The sequence below is a fragment of the Rhinatrema bivittatum genome, chromosome 13, assembly GCF_901001135.1.
Source record: "Rhinatrema bivittatum chromosome 13, aRhiBiv1.1, whole genome shotgun sequence".
NCBI classification, from domain to species: domain Eukaryota; kingdom Metazoa; phylum Chordata; class Amphibia; order Gymnophiona; family Rhinatrematidae; genus Rhinatrema; species Rhinatrema bivittatum.
The window spans coordinates 27,861,275-27,888,087 of record NC_042627.1 but is presented as its reverse complement, the minus strand read 5'-3'; the positions used below and the strand labels follow the sequence as shown (position 1 = coordinate 27,888,087).

The 26,813-nt window shown below is 42.0% G+C and overlaps 1 protein-coding gene across 1 annotated transcript in view; it reads left to right on the top strand.

Annotated features, from left to right (window-relative positions):
- TLN2 (talin 2) overlaps positions 1-6,156 on the top strand; it is a 352,944-nt gene extending 346,788 nt beyond the window's left edge. Inside the window, exons 55-56 of the mRNA XM_029574657.1 lie at positions 5,161-5,286; positions 5,654-6,156. Coding sequence (XP_029430517.1) covers positions 5,161-5,286; positions 5,654-5,746 — 219 coding nt within the window. The 3' untranslated portion in view covers positions 5,747-6,156. The remainder of the gene's footprint in view (positions 1-5,160; positions 5,287-5,653) is intronic.
- The last annotated feature ends 20,657 nt before the right edge of the window (positions 6,157-26,813 follow it).

Here is a 26,813-nt window from a genome sequence, read left to right as displayed (position 1 = left end):
AGAAATCCATGGACCTAGATGAAAATTCTTCCATTGCCACTTAAGACTTTATGACCATCTCTCTCATCTTCTTTCTCTACTGTTCTTTACCTTCTCCCCATTGTGGTGCATTTTGCTATTACATTAACAGTTCCTGCATATTGATTCCCCTAAAGGTTTCTTTCCTTTTGTTATTAATTGCAAAGTGCATAGGGCTATAGTTTGAGTAAAAGTTGTACTGCAAAGATGATTTTAACTTTCACCATAAAAAATATTAAAAATAAATATACAATGATCTTAGTGCCAGTTACAATTCATACTAGAGTCAGTAATTTTATGTTGAATATCTCATATTTTTTGGAAATCAAACCCAATGCCAGGCCTCTTCTCCTTTCCACTCTCGTACCTGTTCAAGTGCAGGAATCCTCTTGCTGGAAAATCCAAAATCAAAATGGGGCCAGTGGCATAATTCCAAAGGAACACCAAAACACAACTCCACGCAACTGAACAGTGTGATTAAACAGTCCAAAAGACTTTTGTTTTAACTTTATATTTATTGAATTTTAATTATATACAAATGCATTGCATACAGAAAGAGGATACATAGAGTATGTATTACATTGATACGAAAAGAAACAGTTTGACAAAAAAAAACATATTCATCTCCATGAAGAAAAACAATGAGGAGGAGGAACCAGTAAATTATGGGAGAATCCAAGAAATACAACAACAAAGTAATACTTAATGTGTTACACAGCACTCTAAGTAATTGGATCTATATAAAAGCTTCCTACTGAGAGGCCAGCAGGTACTATTGGCTCTCTTCTTGATTCTAAAAAAACCCTTAGTTGTTCAGGAAGAAAAAGAAACAATTTTCGCAATCCTTAATAGTATACCTACAAGGATAACAAAAGAAAAAGGAATACTCACAGAGATAACTTTAAAGCATTAAAGTTTTCCCGCCACTCCTGCGTAGGCTGATCAAAATCAGGAAATATACGAATCATTTGACCCGGAAAAAGAGAAGGTAAATGTCTAAAAAATCTTCTCATTACATCACTAACATTTTGTTCATAAATAAAACAGAGTAACAAAGTAGAGCACTCAGCTATCTCAATTCCTGAACTTTCTAAAAATTCTGACAAATTATTAGCAATATTGAAGGAAACCTGATGAGAGCTCTGAGCACTCAGTCCATGATTAGAGGAAAGAAAAACAGCTTTATTAATGGGCGGAATTTTCCCCGAATCAATATGACTGCAAAGTTTTGTTAAATATAGTAAGTGATGTCTCTCCCAGTACTTTAGGAAAATTAAGAAATCTTACATTTGAATGTGTGGCTTGATTTTCCAAATATTCCACAAATATGCCGAGACAAAATATTCCACAAATATGCCGAGACAAAATATTTGAGTACTTGGCTACTGCCGCATTGAAGACTTTGTACGTCCTTGACCTTGTTTTCAGTATTAGTCAACTTCCCTTGAATATCTGCAATATGGGAGTCACATTCAATCTTCGAAGACTCAAATTCAGAGGTTAAAAGGTCAATTTTATTATTAAAACCTTTAAGGGATCTGCCAAGGCCTTCTAAAAGATCCCAAATAGCATCCAGTGTTAACCACTGCTTGTTAGTCAAAAAAGATGATGACTCAGGGGGCAGGGCCATAAAGTCATCGACACCGGCACAAATGATGGCAAAGGCTCTCCCTGAGCCAAAATTGTGCCAAAAAGCTCTCCATTAGCTTCACTGAGCAAGACCAATGGAGACAACTGATTGGGTGCCGCTCCACCTAAAGCCCCTGCCAATGGAAGAGTTAGCAAGACGCTGTTATTGTGCACCTCCAATGGAAGTGCAGCGGTAAGTCTCTCCGCAGGAGAAGCTGATGATCCGGCGGGACTGAGTGATACCTCTCCAGGCAGGTCAGGTGCTCCCTCACCGTACTCGCAAAGGAGCCTTCAGTCCCAACTAGTGCTGGTCCAGTGGGCATATAGGATGAGATAAGCTGCTGCCCAGGAAGGGGGGGGGGAGTATCGGGGGGAAACACCTGAACCTTCTTTTTATGCTTTGAGGACATTTTGAAGGTAATTAAAAGGAAATTCCAGAGCAGCAAAACACAGCCCGCGTCATGCCGCCATCTTATTTCCTCAGCTAAGTCGTACAAAAAAAACTTTTATAATTTTTTGCACCATTGAATCCCCCAATTCAGTTGCATAGTTATTTAGTTATTTCTCTTTTTTCTATGCTGCCTATCATCAATCTAGGTGGTTTACAAATTTTACATACATAAAATTTTAAAATAAATAAAAATACAATATCAGTACAAAATAGTATAAAAATCCAACATGAATCAACCACTTTTGATCTTCCTCTCTAAACCCTCCTGCTGCTTATTTATTTGGGTTTGGAGCCTGTTACTGCTTGTCCTGCTACCTCCTTCCAACCGCATGGCTGAGTGTGCTCCTTTGCAGCTGTGCTTTGCTTAGTATGCAAGTGGTAGCCACCAGGAGTCTATTCCTGCCTGCTTGTTTGTCTGTGGTGCTGTCTCTCTCCAGCCTGTGGCTTGATCGGGGTCTTGTGCTGCTTTGCTCAGTGCAATCTATGCCTTTTTGATCATGCCATACCCCATAGCAGTCACAGTCACTAAAAAGTGAATTTTAAAAAGCCCAGCACATGCCAAAATTGGGAGATGCATGAGCATGTAGGGCTTACACGCACCCGCTGTATTTTAAATGCTGCCTACCTGTGTGCGTATCTCCCACTGCGCACACATCTCACTCAGAATGAAAAAGGGGTGTGACATGGGCATTCCCGGACAGGGCCAAGAGATGTGTATGCAAATTATTTCGTGCCTGGACACCCACACAGATCTAGTGCGTATAACTTTACATCTGCTACAGAGGAGGTGTACATTTAAAAAAACAACAAAATAAATATTCCTGAGGGATTTAAAGGGTTTGGGGTAACTCAGGGGAGTGTAGGATATAAAACCAGGGGGGCTGGAGAATCTAGCTCTACACTGGTCGAATTGGTGGACAAACTGGTTAAACTGGCCTTGGCGTGGCCGAAACTCGATTTGCGCAATTGGGTCTGCCTGCTTGCAAAACTAGATGCACGCATACTCACACCAAGGTTATTTTATAATGCGTGAGTGTGTATATGTTATACAGTTCAGCAAAGAATAAAGTGGAGGAGATGAGCAGTATACCCACTTGTTAAAAAAAAAGAAAAGGAAAAAAACTTATATGAATAGTATAGCACTAAAAAAAAATATAGGATCCTTGAAGAGGTGATATGAATCAAAAATAATCAGGGATATTTTCCAAATATTTTATTCAAAGATGCTGTAGATCTCTTTCCACCGAGATATACAGCATCTCTGCTTTGCTATATTTGTTGTTCTGTCTTTGGATCCTTGTTTGTCTACCTTCTCATTTATTTATTTGTTGACCGCTTTGGGCTTCAGTCTGTGTCAGGGGACCGAGATCTACAGCATCTTTGAATAAAATATTTGGAAAATATCCTTCACTGATTATTTTTGATTCATATCACCTCTACAAGGATCCTACAATGTTTTAGAGCTATACTATTCCTATATATTTATTTATTTATTTTAAACTTTTCTATACCGACATTCATGTGCAAAAGAACATATCAGATCGGTTTACAGCGAACGAGAAGCAGCATTAAACGAATGCATTACATCGAACAAGGGATAATTAAACTGGTATCAAGGGTTGCAACAGAGCAATAAGCATACTTAAAAGGGTAAAAACATACTTTAAGTGTGCAGATAACAATAGACTAAATTTGAATAACAAAAACAAGAGATGACAAAGAAAAGTAAAGAAACTCCTCACGAGCCCTGCAATTTGGTCAAGCAAATGTTGTGTCCTCTGGGATAGGTAGAAGGATATCTTCTTCTGACATTAAGATAGATTCTTGCATTGTAACAGGTGGTCTATTTGAGGAGAGTGGAACTATTGAACAGAGAGGATTCTCTGTTTCTAGGTGAAGATTTCCCCCTGTAAATACAAGTTGGCCTCTCCCTCCCCATTTATAACTCTGCCTGTACCACCTCCTGGTACTGTTCCTACTGCCTTCCTGCTGCCTTTTTTCGCTGCTGTTACTCTCTCTCCTATCTTCCTTTCTACTCCCTTTCCCTGTTCCCCTGTTCATTGTACTTTTCTGCCTTTCTTCAGTTATTATGTAAACTGGCGTGATGTTTCCCACGAATGTCGGTATAAAAAAGTTAATAAATAAATAAATAAGACCTTTTACTACCAACCTAGGGGATATTAGCATTCTGATATGTTATAAAATTACCATGTCCCTGGGCATGTGCCAACGCACACACGTCAATGTAGGCCCACTCATATGCCCCTTTGAAAGATACCTTACCAGCATATTTTATAAAAATTATTTCAAGTGGCCTCCAAGTCAAATGAACAAGTTTGCTTATTATGAGGGAGCCTTAACCATATATACAAAAATGTATTAGTACACATAAGATGATGTTTGATTTTTGTCAAAGCAGATCTTATCTGGGGATATTGAATGTCTACTAAATTGTATTGCATTACAAAAACATTTTTATGTACTGTAAATATAGTTATATCTTAGAGGCTGACCTTTACACAATACCCTTATGCATCATCATTTTGATCTTTAATTCCATTTTGAGTTTTGATGGAAGGTTATAATTGTTACTATCACATATACAATAGACCCAAATCCCGTTCTAAACAAGACTAACTTATTATACTCCAGCCAGGAACAAGAGCAATTCCCCTGTTCCAAGTAAAAAGGTATTGTTGAAGCAATCTGTCTGGCAACAGTGATTTCAATATTAACCAACAGACTTTAACTTTCCATAAGGAAATGGTTGAAATGCTTATCATTTCATCTCAGCTCAAACAATGCTGGCAAGATAGCACTTGGGCACCAATCAAAAGGCCAGAACTTTATCCAGTCTACTAATCGTTTCTTGATTTAATCCCCAAATTCCAGCTCAACTGGTGAACTGAAAATATATTTTAGCTTGAAATACCTTAGTTGTTAAAGGAATGGATTTTTAGGCCTGTCTGTCTTGGAATTGGATATTGCTACATAGCAAGCCCATTAAATCCATTATTATCTTTACATTTTTCTGCATTGTGTTTCTTTCTCTCTCCTTCTAGGCTGCTGGCAACGCTGTCAAACGAGCATCGGATAACCTTGTCCGAGCAGCCCAAAAAGCAGTATTTAGCAAAGCAGATGACGAGGATGTAGTGGTCAAGACAAAATTTGTTGGAGGAATTGCTCAGGTTTGTGGCTCTTCACAGTGTGATCTCTTCTTTCATACCAAAAAAAGAACCATAATCTCAAAAGGGTTTTGTAGATATCAAAAAGTAGTCGTCTTGTAAAACAAGCAGAAGGTGAAGAGGGCAACGAAGCCAAGTGATCCCGCACTCTAAGCATGCAAATGAAACTTAACTTTAACAAAGAAGAGGTCCTAGGTAGTCTGATCATTATCGCATGCGGCATCAGGAGGCTCAGTCTCTTGAAGGCAGCTTGCAGAGTTTGATCACGAGAGAACGGAAAACAGAAGAGAGGAGAGCGAAGGGTTACATTTAAAAAGATCTAGTATGACAGACCTTGCTGGGGTTTGTTTGTTTTTTTTTCTCTCTATAGATTATTGCAGCCCAGGAAGAAATGCTCAAGAAAGAACGAGAATTGGAAGAGGCAAGAAAAAAAACTGGCTCAGATTCGCCAGCAGCAATATAAATTTCTCCCTTCAGAACTGCGAGAGGATGAGGGCTAAGAATTTCGGAGATTTTTTTGTTTTGTTTTGTTGGGGGGTTTTTTTTTAGGTGAGGTACTGGAGATGAAGGCGGCGGCACTCATTTGAGTGGACTTGAGACTATGCTGATATGAGGCACTTGAAAGCCGCCTGCGGAAATTTGGAACAAATGTAGAAGCTGAAATGAACAGGCAGTACCCAGCCTTTGTTCGTCCTTGTCGGTTCAAGCTGTAGGAGGGCCGGGAGGGCTGAACAGGCGGCTCAGTATTATATGTTCACTATTGTAAACCTCTACCCCCAACCCCTGTTCGCTCACTGAACCTCAGGATCTGCCTTTCTTTATAAAAAAAAAACAAAAAAAACCAATTATGATGAATCCAGCATTGTGCTGTTCTGTGAGGCTTGACCTGTTCTACTCCCTGAAAGAGCTGCTCATGTAAAACCTCGTGTTAATGGGAAACAAAATTGGAAAATCAGGTGTTAAAATGGGGAGGGGGTGGATCCTCTCTGGAAAGAGATGTTAAAATTGAGATAGATACATAAAAGTTAAGTGTGAAAGCTGCAGAACATAAGGAAACAACCTACTGTGTGCTCTTACATTTTATAGATATGAAATATATTAAAAAAAATATATATATATATATATAAATATATATATATAAATTTCCCTTTCCCTTTTTAGTTGTTTTGCTTCAAATGTGAAAATAGCTGGTTCACTCCGGCTCAGAAGTATTATATTGAAGTAAAACCTGTTGTTCACATTGGAATAAAGGGCACCTGGCCACTAAAGGAGCTTTTTTTTTTATTATTTTGGATCTATCAAGTTATTTACAAGCTCGCACTTGGCTTGTTAAAATAAAATCTATATTACAGCCACTTGTAAAAAAAAAAAAAAAAAAAGAGAGAAAAATTCAGACCAGCTAAAGATGTCTTTATTGGTCTTCATTGACAGTTTTATGGTAAGTGCCGGAATTCATTTGTTTGCTAGATATTGCCAGCTTCTGTATGTTCAACTTGGTTCTACTAAGGACTAGCTCCTCGGACACAAGCAGGCCTTAGGAGGCAATTCAGAAAGTCCAGACCATATCGTAAAGGATGTCTTATGCAGGTGGCAAGCCTCTTATTGAATAATCATATAGACGAACTAGAGATCTGCAATAGCCTACGGTAGTCTGAGCAGAGGTTTCAGTGTGAATCGGGCCCCTGTTTAAAGACTCGTTGTCTTTTGTGCCTCATAACATCAGCTTTCCATGTACAGTAAGAGAACCTGTAAATGTTTGGAATGTTTTAGTCGACGTAACCAAGGAAACATGGACTGCAGTAAGGGCCTTTGTCTGGTGATGAGGCTTTTCACGAGCATACAGAATAACTTAGTTTCCCTTCATTGGAAGAGCTATTTGGCAAGAGAGAAGTCTGTGGAAGATTTTATTTCTATTTCCCTCCTAGGAAGGGAGCAGCAGCAGCAGTTCGAATGGCCAAAAACTATGCCAACTTCCTGGGGAAATTAAAGAAGAAAAAAAAATCATCATCTGATAATATACTGAACCTACTACACATCACTCTTCCCAGTGATTCTGCAGCTCTGTTCTTCTGCCTTTCAGAAAGTTTTTGGCTTTTTAGGAAACGAAAAGTGGCTAGAAGTTGTTAATTTTCCAGAGGATAAGTAGCGATACTTAGTGCACTACGTATCCTTGGAGGAATAGTTCCATGTAATGGAAAATATTCCAGCTATGTTGAAACTACTGCTTAAAGAAATAAAGAACAAAGAGGCTTGTTGGAAAGAACATGAAGTGAACTGATGGAGGCAGGTGTGCGTTTTCTCCTTTTGTTCGCAGTCGCACCAATCTGAATATCTCTCTCTGCAGCTCCTCAGTTTTATTATTTCACCTGCATGACTCTCAGGACCTAGTTGCTCCATCGCTTCCAGGCTGTTAGACTTTTTTTTTTTTTTTAATTACAGTTAAAAAAAAAAAGCTGCTGAACTAAATTGATGAACTTGCAGAAAATCTGCAAATTGATCAAAATAGTTTGTAAACTTTTTAATTATTATTTACAAACCTTGAAACCATTTCCAGTAAAATCTCACATGGATCAATAGATTCATGCAGATCACCACAGGTTTCAGAAAACCTGTAGAGTTTCAGGGAATTGAATGAAGCCACAATCCACCTAATTCAACCCTTCTTTATTTTCACTTGTCCTTAATACACAGGTGATAAGCAGCTATCACCTTGTGTCTTCTTGAAGAAGCATGGGTGAATTAGCAAAAAGGGGTGGGGGCCAACAGTTTGAGAGCACGTTTCCTATGAATAAAACTTAGTTCTTCCCTCGGAAATGTGGCAAAGCTTGCCTCTTATCATGAAGAGAGCTCAGTTTTCAAAAGCAATAGCCTGGGTAATACGTCATGACTGAAAATTGCTTTCCTCAAATCCGGCTAAAAGGCTTTCCACGCATGCTTTTAACCACCAGAAGAAGAGGCATTCCTGTAGGCATGTTTAGGTTCATAGATGCTATTTCCCCACACGCACAAAGAGCAGAGGCAAAGCACGGGAATGCTGTTAACACACATACGTTGCATCTGTTCATTTTCAAAGAGAAACAAGACAAGTAGTTACTCTTCAGAAATATGCATGTAACTTGCACATGTTAAATGTGACTATGTGGCTTGCCACTGTACGGGCTGTTTGAATATCGCCCCCAAAAATGTTTTCCTAAGTGCAGTGGGTCCTCCGCATATTAGTGGTTCTTGCCCTGCTAAGCCAAGAGAGATTTCTCAAGGTAGCCATGTGCCAAGCTGCAGGTCCTGAGGGTCATGAGAAGCAAATAAATAGGAATCAGTCAGTTGACTCTCCCACTAATTACATATTTTGAGGTTTTGAAGGTAGTTATATGTGTGTGAAACCACATTATAGGAGGGCTTTTGTTTTCCAACATTTTATAAATGGTGGTGTCATCTCAATTGCTAAAAAAAACCCCAAAACTTGTTTATAGTTGATGTATAATTGTACAATGTGATATTCAATAACTCAAATAAGAAATACAACTTAAGGGGTAGATTTTAAAAGATGTGGGCGTGCCAGTTTTATAACATGCACGCGCAAGTTATAAAATCGGGTGGCCACGTGCACATGTGCACCGTATTTTACAATCCACGCGCACGTGTGCAGGCGGCACGCGCAAGGGAGGTGAACTTTTGCAATTTCCACACCGCGACACAATCGAGCCTTCTCCAGTTCCCTCCCAGTCCGCTCCGATTTTTTTTTTTTTTTGTTGTACAACTTATTTCAGGGCCAAAGCTGAAGTAAGTTGTAAAACAAGCAAAAAAAAAATGACAGGTAGGGTTTAGGGGGTGGAGAGGATAGGGGAAGAGGGAGTTTAGGTAGGGGGAAAGGAACTGGGGAAGGCCCGATTGCGTCGCCGCACAGAAATTGCAAAAGTCCCCCCGCCCCCGCTTTCCGCGCAAATTGTAAAATCTGGCGCACATCTGCACGCGGCCACCCGTTTTATAATATGCACGCGTCGGGAACCGCGCAAACATGGACCGTGCACACATCTTTTAAAATATACCTCTTAACGTATTAAAGAATATCCCCACCTATCAGAAAACTATTGGGGAAAAAACACTAACATTATCAGAGCTATTGTTTCCTAATTGTGTTCAATATCTTCACTTCAACTGTTAATAACATCCCACATTTAAATGTCAGAGAAGTTTATAGACATTTAATAGAGAGGAGGAGGATATATACTGTACGTAGAAAAATATAAAGGTAGATATTCAGTCGCAGTTGGGCCTGCCAGCCAGCCAAGTTAGGCAGATAAACTTATTTGACTAACTTTGGTGGAATATTCAGCAGTGCAGTCACACTACTGAATATACCGGCCTATCTTAAAGTTAGGCAGATACATTTATCCACTAACTTATCCTGCTCCTCCTCGGTCCTAAAGGTATCCAGCTATTTTAGCCAGTTTACACTGAAAATGGGCATTTATCCAGCTAACTTAGCTGGATAGCTGATTCTGCCCCACTTTGTCCCTGAGTTAGCCGGATAAAAATTAATAAGGTGGGATTTTCAAATCCTGCCATTTGTCCGGCTAAGTCCTAACTTAGGCCCATGGTGTGTTAAAAAGTACAGATTGTACTGTGTGTCCTATGATAACATCAGTATTTCAGAGGAAATGAAAACATAACAGCAAATGCAGAAAAAAAATCCATGGGCAAAATTTTGGCAAGGGGGACCCCTCTGATATAACTAGCAGGTATGACCAGAACTGAACACCAACATGGTTTTGCTCTGCTTCTATGAAAAAGACAAATTAATATTGTTGAAAGTAATCCGTAGTCTTTCTTTCACGTACCACCTCTGCCGCACATTACCGCAGTGTAGTTACAAATCCCTGCAGGGTGTTATGGTTCACTCCCGCATGTTGCTATTTGCAGAGATCTTGCAGGAAACAAAATTCCTCTATCTGGGACTCCGAGAACAGGGCAAGGACAGAAAGCAAGCCAGAAACTTAAATTTTGTGCTGTCTGAATTAACATGGCTGGATACGCAGGGGGGTCTGCCACCGTGGATGCATTCATAAACTGGGGGGTGAATTTTCAAAATGTTGCGTGCACCAAAATTAGCATATATGCACGTCAGTAGCATCTACTCGCATGTGCCATATTTTATAGAAGTCAAAAACCACGTGTGGATTTTCACTTTCACGCGCGCACGTATGCAAAAATCGGGGGCATTCTGGGGTGTTCCTGAATGGTGCCAGTGCACGCACATAAGTTGCTATTTTAAGGGTCATGCGTACATTTGCCAATTTACTTGCATATTTTTACACCTGCTAATTATCTGGCATAAGTGATATTAAACTTGTTTATTGTTTCCATTATTGGCCCTGTGGGAGGTCTGGCTGAATTGGAGGGGTTCAGGCTGAAGAACCAGGAGGGTCGCAGTGACCTGGAAGAGTGAGCGAACTGGTGGAATAATTGGTAAAACTGATAATTTCCTTGACGTGTGACTGTTTTATAATTGGCTGACTTACACATGTAGATCGGGTAGGAGTGGGTCCTACTTTACTTTTGCATGTAAAATATACGCACATGTATTTTTAAAATATGAAAAGGACGTGTTCAAGGCATTGATATAGGTGGTTTCAATGCATCGTGTGTATTCATGCGTAAGCATATGTACGCACGTATGTTGCAGGTTCGTATATTTTATAATATGAGCGTATGTGATCCATGTGGATCATAAAATACTATGATGGTAATTTTCAAACTGGCGCATGGGCGCACGTATATTGGCCCGCACCCAGGGACATGGCTATTTTATAACTTGCGCACATGTTATAAAATAGCTTAGCCATGTGTACATGTGCGCCAGATTTTAAGTGGATGCGCACACGTACTCACAAATGCCACTTCTACCGCATAAATTGAAGGATTTTAAATGTGTGCTAATGCTATTCCCAGTTTTGCCAATTTGCCCAGTTAAGAGAAAGGCCCTCCACTCCCCCCCAGTTATCTCAGACACTTAAAAACACCACAGATCTGCCTATTTTTTTTATTTACTTATTTTTTTTACTTAACACGTCATCCATAGAAGTAAAGTTACGCAGCAGGGGGCCTTTGAGTGCATTGGATCATGTCAGTATTTATGTGCACATCTCGGGTGTATGCCCTGAAATGTTCATGCCATGCTCCCTTTTTTAAAACTTCCATGTTGTACGCGCTGTGGAAGATATGCGCATATCTTGGCAGCCTTTAAAATCCACTCGGTGCACACCAGCCCAAAATATTCTCACATCCCCTAAGTAATACATGCTTTGGGCATTTAAAATTCATCTTTCTGGTAAAACTATATGAGGCCATATGTGTGCATATACGCCACCGCATGCAGTTGTTTGAAAGTTATCCTCCCTGTGTACAATTTCTGTGCCTTCCAACATATAGAATGTTGAAAAGAATTATGCAGAAGGGATCTCTGTCTGTCTCCATCCATGAGCAAATTAACTCTTCAAAGGGGAAGGATGGAATATCACCAAATGGTGCGTACAGGAATAAAATAGGACTATCTCAGGCAAGTTTGCAAACTAGAAACATTGGGGCCCATGCAATAAAAATGCACCAAAAGCAGGCGCTGAGTGTTCAGTGCGCCGAGGCACCTCTCCTGGGGGTGTCATGCAATATTTAAATTAGGAGTCGCGCTGCCAAGGAGGCGCCAGGATCAGTTGCGCGCCCTTCGCGCCTCCTTGGCAGCGGGCAGCCAGGAGAGGTCGGCTGTCCACAGGTTTGGAAAACAGACGATGGTTAACTGAGCATCCATTTCCTTAACCTGACCACTGGCACTCCTTTTTTTTTTTTTTTTTTTGTTTGTTTGTTTTTGTTTAATTTTTATTTTTTTTTCTTAAATCTTTTAAACTTTTCGTTCCTCCAACTTAATATCACCACGATATTAAGTCAGATGATGTACAGAAAAGCAGTATTTTCTGCTTTTCTGTACAACTTTTTGGGGTTCTCAGAAATTAATGCTGAGCGCACTGTTTTGCATCGGCCCCATTGAGTGGGGATTTTTGGAGAGCAGACCCTCCGATAAAATCTCCATTGTTTTCTGTGGGAAACAGAGGCTGCAAAATGTTGGCGCCCGTTCCAGTCTAAAAGACCTTACTTCCTCCAAATGCTTGGTCCAAAGTAAGGAAGGCCGACAGACAAAAAAAAAAAAAAAAGCAGCTGATGAAGGATGGCACAGCCCTCTCAGCATAGACACAACCCACAATCAGCACCGCTCAAAATATCCACACACACAACTTCCACATACACTTACAACCCCACAATACACACAGAAACCCACAGCTACCTCTTGAAGAGTGCTCCCCCCCCCACAAAACACACACACACACACTACAATGACAATCACCACCACCAGGGCTCGCTCTACAGCAAATGGCACCCGGATGAAAATTGTTGATGGAGGGGATGTTCACCCAAGCTTTCTCTACAAGTGAGCAGCCAGGTGTTTGTCCCTTTTCAGTATCTATCTCCCTGTCCCTTACTCTCCCCTAGCATCTGCCCTCTAGCTCCTTCACCTTTTATTCTTTCTTTTCCCAGCATCCTCTCCCTTGCCTTTTAACCACTCCTGCATCCCCAGCATCAGCCTCCTGCCTCTCCCCTGCATCTTTCCATCTCCATATTCTCCCTGCGTCCTCTCCAGACAAAATGCCTGCTTGGTGCAGAGCCGCTACCACCATTCCTCTGTCAATGCCAGCCCTGTGAGCATGTTCAAAACTAGGAAAAAGTATCCCCTTCCAGGTGCATTGCTCTGATAGTAACTCTGATAGTGTAAGCTACCATCGTTGCTGTCGGAGCAATGCTGGATGTGCCAGGAGCTGGACGTTTGCTCCAAGTTCCCAGCCATAGTAAGAGGTTTGGGCTTCAGGATGGGATGGAAAGGGGTTGGGTTGATGAGGGAGGGCATCTGCAGAGTTCATTATGTGTAGCCAATTTGGGGGGGGAGAAGGGAGACATCAGATCTATAGTCATGAAGTTTGTTTTTTGTTTGTTTTTGTTTTTAACTATTTTGGGTGAGGAATAGGGGAGAGGGGATCAGCCAGCAGGTTAAACACTTGTATCGAGGGATTGGACTGGTAGGGTATTCTTTTTCTAAACTCAAAAGTTAACCAGAGAAATGCCTTTCAATATTGACCTAAAACATTCTAAGAATGTTGAAAGGACTATGCATCCTACATGCCTGAGAATCCTTAAAAGTGTTCAGCCTTCTTCCACTCTTTTCTCGGCTCACTAATGATGACAAATAACATACCAAAAAACAAGCCATTCCCGAAATCTTATCCAGCATGACCCTGAATAATGACCCTCACATAAAACACTTCTAGAATAGTCTCTTGATGCTCTGACTCCCACAGTTGTCAAATATGATCCTGCTGACCCTAGGTATGTATTTTTCTTCCTATAAAACCCTCAGTGAGCCATATATGTCCAAATAAGTGGAAGTTATTTTTGCTGTAATTTTCAAATGCTATTTCCCAAGAATTGTTTTTACCCAGAATTCTAGTTTGAAAGATTCACAGTAATACTATTGTTAACTTGCAAGATTTACAAAGATGTTTACTTTTGCACTTGAGTGTTATCCTAGCTATCTTACACCTAGGTGCTGTGATTCATTACCCATGCAAACAATGAGTGACTATTTCAGCTTTCTGATTACCTGAAAGCCACATTAATAAAACTTGTTAAAGTTCTGTCATTAAACCTAGCCCTCATTGTAATGGACGTTTATTTATTTATTTATTATTTTTATATACCGATATTCATTCAGGTACTGTAGGTATTTCCCTATCCCCAGAGGGCTTACAATCTAAGTTTTTGTACCTGAGGCAATGGAGGGTAAAGTGACTTGCCCAAGGTCACAAGGAATGACAGCAGGACTCGAACCCTGGTCTCCTGGTTCATAGTCCACTGCTCTAACCACTAGGCTATTCCTCCTCCTTATCATGTTTCTTTTTCTGTATTTGCTTTCCTATTTCTGCTGCTTGCTTAAGATTTATAAGTGAAACAGGAACTGCCTCTTTTTCAGTACATCTGTCCTTTGTCTCCCGTCTCAGTCTTCTCCTCTAGTAGATCTAAGCCAGTGGGTCACTTACAGGTAGCTCATAACATAGAATCCCACTAAGAAAATCACAAGTAAAGCAAAGTAAAATTAGCCTGCAATATCGTCATGTGTTCTTAAGCTAAAGCAAATTGTCCCTGCTGGTTGCAGCATCATCTGTAAATCTAGAGAGTAACTTTAAAACATGTGCAAGACCCATATACTCATGCACACAGATTTTATGTGCATAAATGTGCGCACACTATATTAAATATGTGCAAGTCTACCAACAACAACATGTTCGCATATCGAAAAATATGCAGCACATATTTTAAACATACCCCCATAAATGTTGGTTTATCTGGCTAAGTAGCACTGTGGTGACTTATCTGGCTAAGTAAAGCACTACATAGACAGATAAGTAAGACAGATAAACAGCATTTGAAGACTTATCCAGCTATCTTACTTATCTGGCTATATAGCACTTTTTAAGATATCCAGATAAGTGGCAGTAAACTGGATAAGAAAAAAATAATCTGGATAAGTAGATATCTGCTATGCATGCATATTTATGCTCCTAATTTTAATCATGTACATCAGGAAATCTAATTCACATATTTTCCTTAGCAGTTGTTGTCTTTTATGCATGTAAATCATCCAATTATATAATATGTACACATGAAAGAAATTACTGGTTTTACCAGTCAGTCCCCCAATTTGCTCAGTCTATTTCTAGATCATCAAGATCCTCCTGGTTCTTCAGCCTGAACTCCCCTCAGTTTTCTCCCCTGAAGAAATCGGTGACGACATTAATCCTGTAACCCATCGTGGATGTGCCATTCCAGGCTTGGTCAAGCTTCTCTCTACCTTGCATTTTCTTGCCACTGGCTCATTCCAGAATACAGTGGCTGTGGTGACTGGTGTGGACCAGTCATCGTTTTCAAAGCATTTCAGCCAGATACGGAGGCTTTGATGAAACAAATTTGAGAATACATAAAGGACCCACAGCAGCTTACAGAGTGGTAGGAGATGAAGCATGCTTTTTTGTTGATGTAACTGGCCTGCCGAATGTAATTGGTGCAATCGATTACATCCATGTCTCTCTCACCCTCCCCCCATACACACACACAGAAAATGCATCCCATAATAGGAAGCATTTCCATTCCCTGATTGTGCAAGTTATGTGCAATGTGCATATGAATATCCTCCGTGTCTCCCAATTTTCTGGAAGCAACCATGACTCCATCCTTCCGCAGTCAGCGCGGGCTGAAAATTTCATTGAAGGGAAATACGGCACAGGCTGGTTGCTTGGTAAGTTTAAAATAGAAGTCAAACCAAAGCGCAAGCTAAAATGGGTGGGTACTGAAAGCAGATTAGCGTGCACTTTCTCGTGCACGCTGCAAAAAGCATGTACTATTCCAGGATACAATCAAATGTTAGCTGGCTGGGGGTGGGTACCAAAGGCAGAATAGTTGATGCCTGGTGCCAAATTGTATACTCTTCTCCTACGCGTCTAAGCTCTCTAGAATGGGCGCTGAAAGCGTTAGCTGAAAATATAAAATGTAAACTCTCTGGGGTGGATACCAAAACCAATAGTACATACTTGCCATTTTGTTTGCAGGAGATGCTGGTTGTGGATGCAAAGCATGGCTGCTCACACTTCTGTCTGTGCCAAATACAGCAGCAGAAATCCAGTTTAACAAGTTGCCTACAAAAACCAGAGCAGTCATAGAATGTACGTTTGGCATTTTGAAAATCTAGTTCCGCTGCCTTAACTGGAGGAGCACTACAGTATTGCCGGAGAAAGTGGCAGAACTCATCCTGGTGCACTGAATGCTTCTCAAATATCACCCTCCAGCATGGTATTCCTCAAGATGTGGGTCTGGAGCCAGGGTGGATGTGCCCACCTACCGCAGATAGTACAGCAAGGAGAACTGCGTTCCATTGCAGGGTCATAGCGGACTATTTTGGAGGTACTTTCAACACATAGTGGGGGGAGGGGGGGGGGTTGAGGGGAAGAACTAGTGTTCTAATTCCAACATTTGTCTCTTCTCAGATCAGCAAGAAATCCAGGGAAGATGAATGCCAGGAGAAATAAGCAATGTAGCCATCTACCTGTTTTTTTCTATTTATATGTTTTTTATATTTTCCAGTTTTAAATGTTTTTAATATGTGCTGTGGTCATGTACCTGTTTTTTTTTTCCTAATATGTTCTGTTTTTGAATGTGAGTTGTTAAAGTGACATTTTTAATGACAGGCTGGTCTGATTCTTCATTGGCGTGACTCCATTTTATCACAGGCATGTCATGCTTGGGCCAGAGATTTCCACATTCTGTCCCAAGGAAGCAGCACCTGTGGCAACTGTGAAATCTGTGGAGCAAGGATGGGCCTGTGATTCTTATCACAGACTAGCCATCTTTGTGTCTGAGGTTTCCACACTTTCTGTAAATCCAAGGCCAAAAGGAGGAAAGGAAAGGCCCATAACCCACTTGCAACCAGGAAAAAAAAAGTCACAAGTAAAATTTTCGGATTGTTTACTTGACTTCAAAAGCAATTGCACAAGTACAAATTTAAGATTGACATCAAAGTAATTGCATAAAATGCAAGGTTGCATATCTAGCAAGAGTGCACAAATTCCATTCTAGAGAGCTTACATAAACTGGAAATCCGTTGGAAGACCCAAACTGACAGCCTGGCAAAGCAGACGAAGCACCCCCTGTCCAGAGTTGCAGATGATCCACCATTGTAAAGCAGCAATAATGAGTGATCAGGACTGGAACCACCTTTTCTGCAGACTGCATTGACAAGAGCAGATGATGAAAATGCACTTGCCTGCAAAAAGAAGAGAAAAGCAAGCCAAAAGTGAGCAATGCAGATCAGAAGCTGAGAGAGAGACCGTCCAACGCCCAATGTGGAACCAGCAAGACTAGCATGCAGGAATGTAAGTGTGTAAATGCCCATGGGAGGAGAGGGGAGACCAGCGTTGGCGGTGCAGTGAGTGATGGCTCAAATGAGGCAACCGAATGGGAGAGGTGTCCACGTGGAGATGAGGCGTCTGAGTGGGTGAAGCATCTGTGCCGGAAGGAAGGGCAGGGATGTAACCACAATTTCTGCAAACTGAAGGGATGAGCACCAATGCTTTATGCTGCATGGGCTTTATTACCTCGACCCCTGAAAGTGGACTCTAAATTAGAAGAACTGCATATTCCCTACAATAATCAGTCCATCTAAAGTACTGCTTTAGCATATGCAGCATGTAAAAAATAGTTTTAGTCCTAAGAAATATTAAGCTGAAATGACTCATTAAAGGGGGGGGGGGGCTTTGATGAACTGCAGAGCACTAAAATACTAAAATGAACTGATAAAGATCGTTTTTATTTTTTGTGCATCTCAGTGCAAATCCTCATTCTTCACATTCAGGCCAATTCAGTATGGTACGCTCAGCCGAGCGCACCTTTAGCCCCTGTTTGGCCGCGCGTTTTTGATGCGCTATTTTTACCCCTTATTCATAAGAGGTAATAGCATGTGGAAAATGCGCGGCCAAACCCCCAAAACTAATAACGCCCGCAATATGCAAATGCATGTTGATGGGCCTATTAGTTATTCCCGCGCAATACAGAAAGTGAAATGTGGAGCGAAGCCACACATTTTACTTTCAGAAATTAACGCCTGCCCAAAGGGAGAAGTTAATTTCGGCCAGCACAGGGAAAGTGTACAGAAAAGCAGAAAAAACTGCTTTTCTGTACACCCTCCGACTTAATATCAAAAGCTAAAAAAAAAAAAAAAAAAATCGGCCTGCGGGTTGGAAAATGGACACTCAATTTTGCCGGCGTCCATTTTCCAAACCCATGGCTGGCAGCGGGTTCGAGAACAGACGCCAGTAAAATTGAGCGTCGGCTGTCAAACCCACTGACAGCCGCCACTTCTGTCAAAAAGGAGGTGCTAGGGACACGCTAGTGTCCCTAGCGCCTCCTTTTTGCCACGGGCCCTACTTTACATACCTTGGCTTCCTGAATTGCACGCCCAGGAGAGTGGCCTGGGCGCACGTCGGGAGAGCGGGCGCTCGCCAGCTCTCCCGCTAGGTTTTCTGTATCGGCCCGATTGTGATGTAATTTCTTGGCACTTCTATAGGATTCAGAATGCTCTGGAAAACCTCCACTGATCACTCAAAGAGAACACCTAGAGAATGTTTAATGTAGTCTGTTTTGTTTCATGGGACAAAAGTCCTCCTCAAATAGATTTATTAAAAATGTCAACTTAAGTATTTTAAATTTTATTACCAAAGAAAAAAACTTAAATTTCTGGAGATAAATCTCTAATGTTTGGGAGCCAATGCGCTGTCATGCCAGCATGTACCTTGCGTGCAGTGCACAACAGGCTGCAGATGTTATTTGGGAAAAGAATGTCATTCAAAACGCCCCACACGTCACGAGAGGCCTCAGAGCTCATAAACTTGCCAGGCAAGGAGATAATCCATCCCACAGATGAGTTCTTTATTTCTACAGACTCTCCCTTAACTTCTAACCTATTCCAAGATGAACCTATAAATCATTGCAGATTGTTTGATTTATCAGGAGATGAATTGTTTATTCTTAATGATTCTAAGCCAAGCTCACAAAGCTGACATTCCTAAAGGATTAAGGTAAAGCAATATCTGTGAGATCTGGCCTGTTTGTGTAATTTACTGATTTCAGTACCCAGAACACCAAATTGTACTTACCAGCAACTTTATTTGCCTTGACAGCGAGGCCCACGCTTGAATGGAAAGGGAGACGACATTATCCAAACTGCTGACCAAACGGGAGCTGGTACTGGCATAACCTGCAGTGCTGGCCTTAGTGGGTAGCTAAGGTAGGTGATTGCCTAGAATAGGAAATAGGTAGGCAAGGCATGGGGATAGCAGAAAGGTAAGTAGAGAAAGGGGCCTGGCGAGAAGAGAAAGCAGAGGAGACTGGGAGCGTGTGTCTAGCAACTGCTGCTGTTCCCACCCAAGCCATACAAGCAAATTAGAGCCTAGAGCGGAGACCACATGGACAAGGTAGGAATATGTTCCCAGCCCATGCTACGCCTGACTGGACGAAGGAGCAGAGGAGAATGAGAAAGTGTTTCCCCCAATCCATAGTTCCACTCCTGCTACCATTGCAGCTCACTGTAGGAGAGGGGGAGGTCCAGGGAGAAAGAGCAGAGGAGGCAGGACTGAATTCCTGAACTGTAACGATGCTGACTTTAAGCCTCATGTTGCCACTATTGCTGCTACACCAGTGAGCAGAATGGAAGGCGTAAAGTCAGAGCCCCAGGCTATAGAAACAGGAGGCGGCTCGAACTGGAGACCCACGTGGTAGCCAGAACCCAGGGTTTCAGAGCCGGAATGTTGGTACAGCTCCTCCGGGCTGCAAGAGCCAGAAGAGAGTGAACTCTCACTCTCACTCACACACTCACTCACTCACACACTCACTCACACACTCACACACACACACACACACACTCACGGGCTGTAGAACCCAGACGTAGAGGAGCCAACTGCAGCAGCCCAAGACAGGTTATGATTCAGAGAGGAAGAGGGCATGTGCAGCATGAAGAGAGTAACAGTTTCAGTGACCCAAACCTGAGCTTTGTCAGGGCGCCAAGAAAGCTAAGTCCAGCACTTCTCTACCTGTGTTGTAGCACTTCGGTGGAAAACTGGTGTCCACTGCCGTTAGTCCCGGTATCTTTAGGTTGCTCTGAAATCAACTAGAGAAAAACGTCGCTCACAGACAGAGCCGTCCCTAGGAGGACGTCAGGGTCGACTCCCCAGACCCGGGCCTGGATTTGTCAATAGGCACACTAGGCCCATGCCTAGGGGTGGCAAAACTCGGGGAGTGGGGGGTGCAGCAGGCTGGCTGATGATTTGCTGCCTTTCAGCTGTGCTGAATTTCACTCGAGAGAATAGCAGTCTGTTTCCTAATCTCACCCAGGATGCAGGGAACAAGAGAGGAGAGAGAGTGAGCCTACGACCCACCGACAGAACAAAGGGGGATCATTTTGGAAGATTAGGAGCATCTGAGTAGAGATCATTGAAGGGTGGGAAGAGAGGCTGGGAGATGAGAGAGGAATCAGCTGGGGAGTGTAAATCTGTCAATCTGTGTGGGGGGGGAACAAGGGAGGGCAGTGTTTGTGTGTATGTGAGAGAGAAGGTATTGATGCCAAATGTATAAATGTGCAACATATTGGATGGGGGATGTTAGAGAGGGGATGCAAGGAGGAGCAGGACCAGAATATGGTAGGACACCTCCCTCATCTCCTCCCTTCCCACTACAATTCAAATACTCCCTCCCTTGTTCTTTGATTCTATCCCTCAGATCCTGGCACCCTCTCTTCATTCCTTCCTACCTCTCCAGATCCTAGAACCCACTCCCCAACCTTTCCTACTCCCGGATTCCTAATCTTCCCCCCTTCCATCCTCCCTGTCCCTGATCCTCTTTCCTTCTCCCACCACTCCCCCTTTCTCCTCACTTGAGATCACTTTTCTTAACCCAATAAAAATAAAATAAATTATACTAATAAATATGCTGTAATGCTAATGTATTTTTGTAATGTAATATAAACGATGGAAATGCTTGCCATTTTGCCACAGAATCTCTACCCCTGAGCTGCCACAGGAAACTAGGGAACTGTGCCTTAGACCTCTTGCTCCCTGTTGTCCAACCTTGGGGCGGGGGAAGAGGGTAACAGGGGTTGACAGTGCCTAGGGGGCACCAAACTTTAAATCCGTCTCTGAGCAGGCCCCCTTCGCTTTGAGAAGCGGCTGGTGTGCCACCTTCCCAAAGCAAAGTCCTTCCTGGCTGTACTGCGGGCATCTCCCCTTCCTCACACACACACACCCCCCCCCCCCCCCCACCACCACCACCACCACCACCAGCAGGGAGGAGAACTGCAGCCCTCCCTACCTGCATCTGCCATCTCCTCTGCCAGCTTCACTCTGAAGTCCAAACTGCTTGAAACCACCTGGTCTCATAGGACCTGCTGGCCCCACATGTTCAATATTCAGAGTGAAGCCGGCAGAGGACACAGGTGAGGATTCCTGCTCTTCTGCTGCTGCCAGGAGGGGTGGCAGGGAATAGGGGGAGGGATCCAAGGCAGACTGATTTATTAACCCACAAAGTCACCTGGGGTGAGTCCTGCAGTGCAGAGAGACTTTTTCATACCCTGATAACACAAACAGACTCAGACGCTATTACACATCCACACACAATGACAGGGGCAGTCTTGGAAAGTGCCAGACATTCATATGGAATGAGTAAAGCAGGATCTGAAAACTGCCGAGCATTCGCATACAATAGCAAAAGCAGACTCCAGGCTTAAGCATCCACATAGACAATAAACCAAAATTAATGTTATGGAATCAAGTAGCCTCCAGCCAGGTGCATGGAAAAGGCTGGCTGGCAGTAAGGAAAGGGAAGTAACACAACTGCTGTATAAGCCAAGCTGCTTTCCTCTACACTGGGAGGTCTGGAACTAGGGATGCTCACCTGGGGGGGGGGGGGGGGAATGAAAGAGAAGGATTGGATTAAGTATTTTCAAGGATTGTATAGATATTTATGTGAGGGTCTTTCAAGGTACCCCTGTTATATACCACAGTAGACAGCCGTTATTTCTGGGGTTTCCAAATAAAGGGTAGGAAGCACCACCTGCAGCTGGCGCTGCCAGGGCTCAGGGCATGCAGGTGGTGGAGTGCAAGCATGGGACCCGCTCGGGATCTGTGAGTGCCGGGAGAAGTGCTGCAAGGGTGGGGGAGGCAGAAGCAGTTCCAAAAAATAAAAAAGGGCATGGGCTCAGGGAGAGCAAAGCAAAGAAGTCATCCAAGCCTGTGGAGGAGGGGGACCCACAAATTGAAAGGTGAGCTGAGCCTGCCAATAAAGGGAAGCCTAACCTGCTGATGAGGGATAGGAGTCAGTGAAGGGGTGGGTGAACCAAGCCTGCAGGGGGAGGGCAGCTGACCAAGGATCAGTGAGGAGGAACCTGCTGGGGAGGGGAAGGGGGAGGGGATGTAGGTAGTGAAGCTGGAAGAGGGCTATTAATCCCCTCCCCACAAATAGAAAATTCATAAAGGAAGGGGAGAATTAAGAGTGCAGGGGGAGTAAGGAGGGAGGGAAGAAAAGATGGAGAATGAGAGAAAAAGGAGTGGGGGTGACAGGAAAGTGGAGGAAGAGTCTGTGATGTGGATGGTTTGTGGGGGAGGGGGGATGGAGCAGAAAGGAAGAGACTGGTGCGGATGAGCTGGAGTTAGAGAGACGAATGCATTGTGGGACTTGTCTTCCCCCATCTCCATATTACCTGCTCCTCTCTTGACATTTAAATACTGACTGTTCAGTAACATTCACATCTTACTATCAGGCCGATTCAGTGAAAGTCGCGGGAGAGCGGGCGAGCGATTCAGTATTCAAATGAGGGCCCGTGGTAAAAAGAGGCACTAGGGCCACCGGCGTCGGTTCTCAAACCCGCTGACAGATTAAAAAAATTTTTTTTAATTATTTTTTACTTTTGGGACCTCCAACTTAATATCACCATGATATTAAGTCGGAGGGTGCACAGAAAAGCAGTTTTTACTGCTTTCTGTACACTTTTCCGGTGCTGAGAGAAATTGATGCCTACCTTTGGGTAGGCGCTAATTGCTGAAAGTAAAATGTGTGGCTTGGCTGCACATTTTACTTACTGAATCACACGGGAATGACTAATAGGGCAATCAACATACATTTGCATGTTGCCGGCGCTATTAGTTTTGGGGAGGTTGGACACGCGTTTTCGACGCGCTATTACTCCTTACTGAATAAGGGGTAAAGCTAGCGCGTCCAAACGCGGGTTAACAGTGCCTGTATGTTCTGTTTCTCTCTTGCTGGGGGCGTTGTCATTTGTGTCTCATTCAACACCCCCAATCATTTTCCAAAGTCAGCTCCTATGGCCTCAGAAAGTTACCAAGTTGTGTACTATAGGGAAGGATTTTTGGAGTGTGGCTGAAATAGTCAACAAAACCGCATGTATTCACAGGAATAAAGGAGAATTGAAAAACGTGTGCTAAACCGTGTTTAAAGTGGTGCCCATAGTCCGATTAGTGCTGAACCATCTGTTGTGCTTTTGATCAAATGGTACGGACTGGGAACAGACCCTTAAAAGTGCAGAAAATAAAAACCCCACAAAGCCAGCTAGGGAACTTGCAGCTGTAAATGGCCTTGTTTAACATCACCTGTGCTACCTGAGGCATCCTCCAAAACTGGAAATCGACTGTTTTCCCATAACAGGCAATCAATTAAGAGTACAATACCAATTACTATAGTATTTCAGTATCCCTTCTGTTCTGTTTCTTTTGTTGTCAGCTTTTGTGCTGCTATCGCTGCTGCCTCGTTTTCTTGTCGAGCAGCTCCAGTTTGCCAGCTCTGCCCCGCACCAGCTGATCCCATTCATTCTCTCCTAATGAGCTCTCTCCCACCACAATGGCCTCTACAGCTGTGGCTACTGCTTCTGTCACCGCTGCAGCCAATGTGATTCTCTCTCTCTCATGATCAAGATTCTTTGACAAATTAACCCGGTGTGCCTTCTCAACCTACTCCAAATTGATTCCACAAAATTTCAGTAGCATAAACTTAAATGTGATATCCCACCTATTAGCAAAGGCAACCAAGGCAGTTTGCAATAAAATAAGTTCACCAAGACATAGTACATAAAATAAAAAGAAATTACAAAATGAACAAGGAGTACTAACAATAAAAGCTTGGCATACTCTGTAAAAGGTTGGGGGAATTAACCCCTTACCACTTCTTCCTGTACACTTATCAGTAGGTAATACTATTCTACATCCCCCTACATAGTTTCTCTCCCTTCACTTTCCCCAACAGGTACCCTATTTTTCTCTTAATGGAGAATTTCCACTCTCCTCACCAAATGCTCTGATAGAAAGCTATGTTTTGATTTTCTTTCTACATCACAAATAGTTTGATTCTTCACAAAACTCATGGGATATTTCATTCCAAACAGCTGGGCCAAAATAACTAATCGCAGGATGTTTAGTGGAGTGTTGTTTTCGATGATGGTGTCTTCAGGAGCCACTGCTGGGATGATCTAAGTAACTTGGAGAGTCTCTACACAAATATTTAAAAACCAAGCAGAGTTACCTTAAAATTCTACGTCGTTTCCACCCAGTGCCAATGAAGGCCACATAGGAGAAAGGTAATACAATCCTATTTCTTTCTACTTCTGAGAAGCCTCGCTGCTGTGTCCTGTAATGGTTGCAATCTCTTAATACCTGTTATAGGAAGACCTTGATTCAGAAAATTATAGTAGTCTATTCTTCTTGCCAGTCAAGTAATTAATTGTGACTAAATGTGCTTGATCCAGATAAGACCACAGCTGGCGAATTAAACATAACTGGGAAGGTCTTTCTGTTGTTCCTCACAGCTGTGAGTAATTTTGTGTCATCTGCCCCCGATGTAGATCAATGAAACACAGCCAGCTTCGGGTATTTTGATCTAAAGATGAACTCTCATGAACCATTTTAAGATAAGTTATTTTTTATTTCCAATAAGAAAAAGACAAAAAAAAAAAAAAGTAGAACTGTGCTATAGCCTATGATTAAATATAAGACAAGGAAGGCATTTTGAGTGCCGGTAGTGCCTATTGTGATTGGCTAAAACCAATAGATTACACTTTGGCTTCTAATGAGGGTTGTTGCATAGTAGAATCTGCAGACTTGACCATCTCATTAACAGCTGCTGTTTCCAGGACTTTTATTAAATGTTAAACAGCAAACAGCGCTAGTCACATTACTGATCCCTGAGGCACTCCTCTATTTAGCTCTCTCCATTGGGAAAACTGACCATTTAGTCCAAATCTGTTTCCTACCTTTTAGCCAGTTACCAATCCTATATCTTGTGACTTTTTAATTTCCTGAGGAGTCTCTCATGAGAGACTTGGTAAAATGCCTTCTGAAAATACAGATACACTGTATTGACAGGCTTGCCCTTATTTATAACTTTGAAAAATTATTTGCAAGATTTCTCTTTGCTGAATCCATGTTGGCTCTTCCCCAATCTATATGACCAGTAATTTTATTCTTAAGTAGAGCTTCTACTATTTTGCCCAGCACCGATGTCAGGCTCACTGTCTATAATTTCCCAGATCACCCCTGATGCCCTTTTTAAATATTTCAGTATACACAAGAAGACGACACATCATAAACTTTTTTTTATTGATATTCACATATATTAAATACCTATCTAACATTAAAAATCTCTCTAGCACATACATCCATCACACGCATATCCATACACATAAAATCACATACCTCACTTTTAAATATAATTTTATAACAATATCAATCAATAAAGTGCAAAAATGTATTTATCACATTTAAATTCAGTAATTGTTGAAGAAATAATGATAATGATGTTGGTCCCTATATCCTACAAAGATCTTTGTTTCACCCCCTTTGTCTTGAGGGCTTCCTCAGGGATGGACTAAACATCGAAAGTGCATCCAGAGTATCTCAATAGAATCAATCACGTAGCGTCTCAACCATATAATTTCATCCTTCCAGTTTGGCTGGGATAGGTACAGTATTGGAACCGTTAGCCAAACTGTTGGATTATCATCTACAGTCCAATGTGCTTAACATCGAGTCTTATGTACGGGATACTTCTGATTTTATTGTGCAGTTATCCAACCTTCCTGATGCAGCGGAGGATTGGATTCTTGTTATAGCGGATATTACTGCCTTATATACGAGTATACCTTAGGGTGAGGCATTAAAGATTATTGAAATTGAACTTAAGAAAAATGGGTTGTTGGAGCGACGTCTGGAATTTCTTCTCATTATCGCTGAGATTACTCTCACTTCCAACATTTTCAGTTATGATAATCAGCTGTATTTGTAAACTAAGGGGATCCCTATGGGGTCCCCGATGGTGCCCAGTGTGGCGTGTTTGTACGTGTCTCATTTTGAACAATGTTATATATACTCTTCCAGATGGTATCAATGTGTCGTTAGTTGGAAAAGATATATTGATGACCTATTTTTTATATGGCAAGGTTCAGAAAATGAGTTGAATCAGTTCTTACTGGTATTAAATACGAGTGATGCTAATTTGAAATTTACTGTAACCAAGCACACTCAGACAATTAATTTTTTGGACACCCAGGTGTTTATTCACCAGGGGAAATTGGTTACTACTGTTTACAGGAAGATGAGGATAAAAATACTTTGTTACATTACAATAGTTTTCATCCGAAAAAATTAAAAGATAACATTCCTGTGGGACAATTTTTGCGTTATAGACGTTTATATAGTTCTACTTTAGATTTTAAGATTCAAGCACAAAAATTGTCAGATAGGTTTTTGGCCCCGGGTTATTCTAAATCTTGCATAAAGAAAGCATACAAGAGAGCATTGTATGCTCATAGATACCATCTGGAAGAGTAT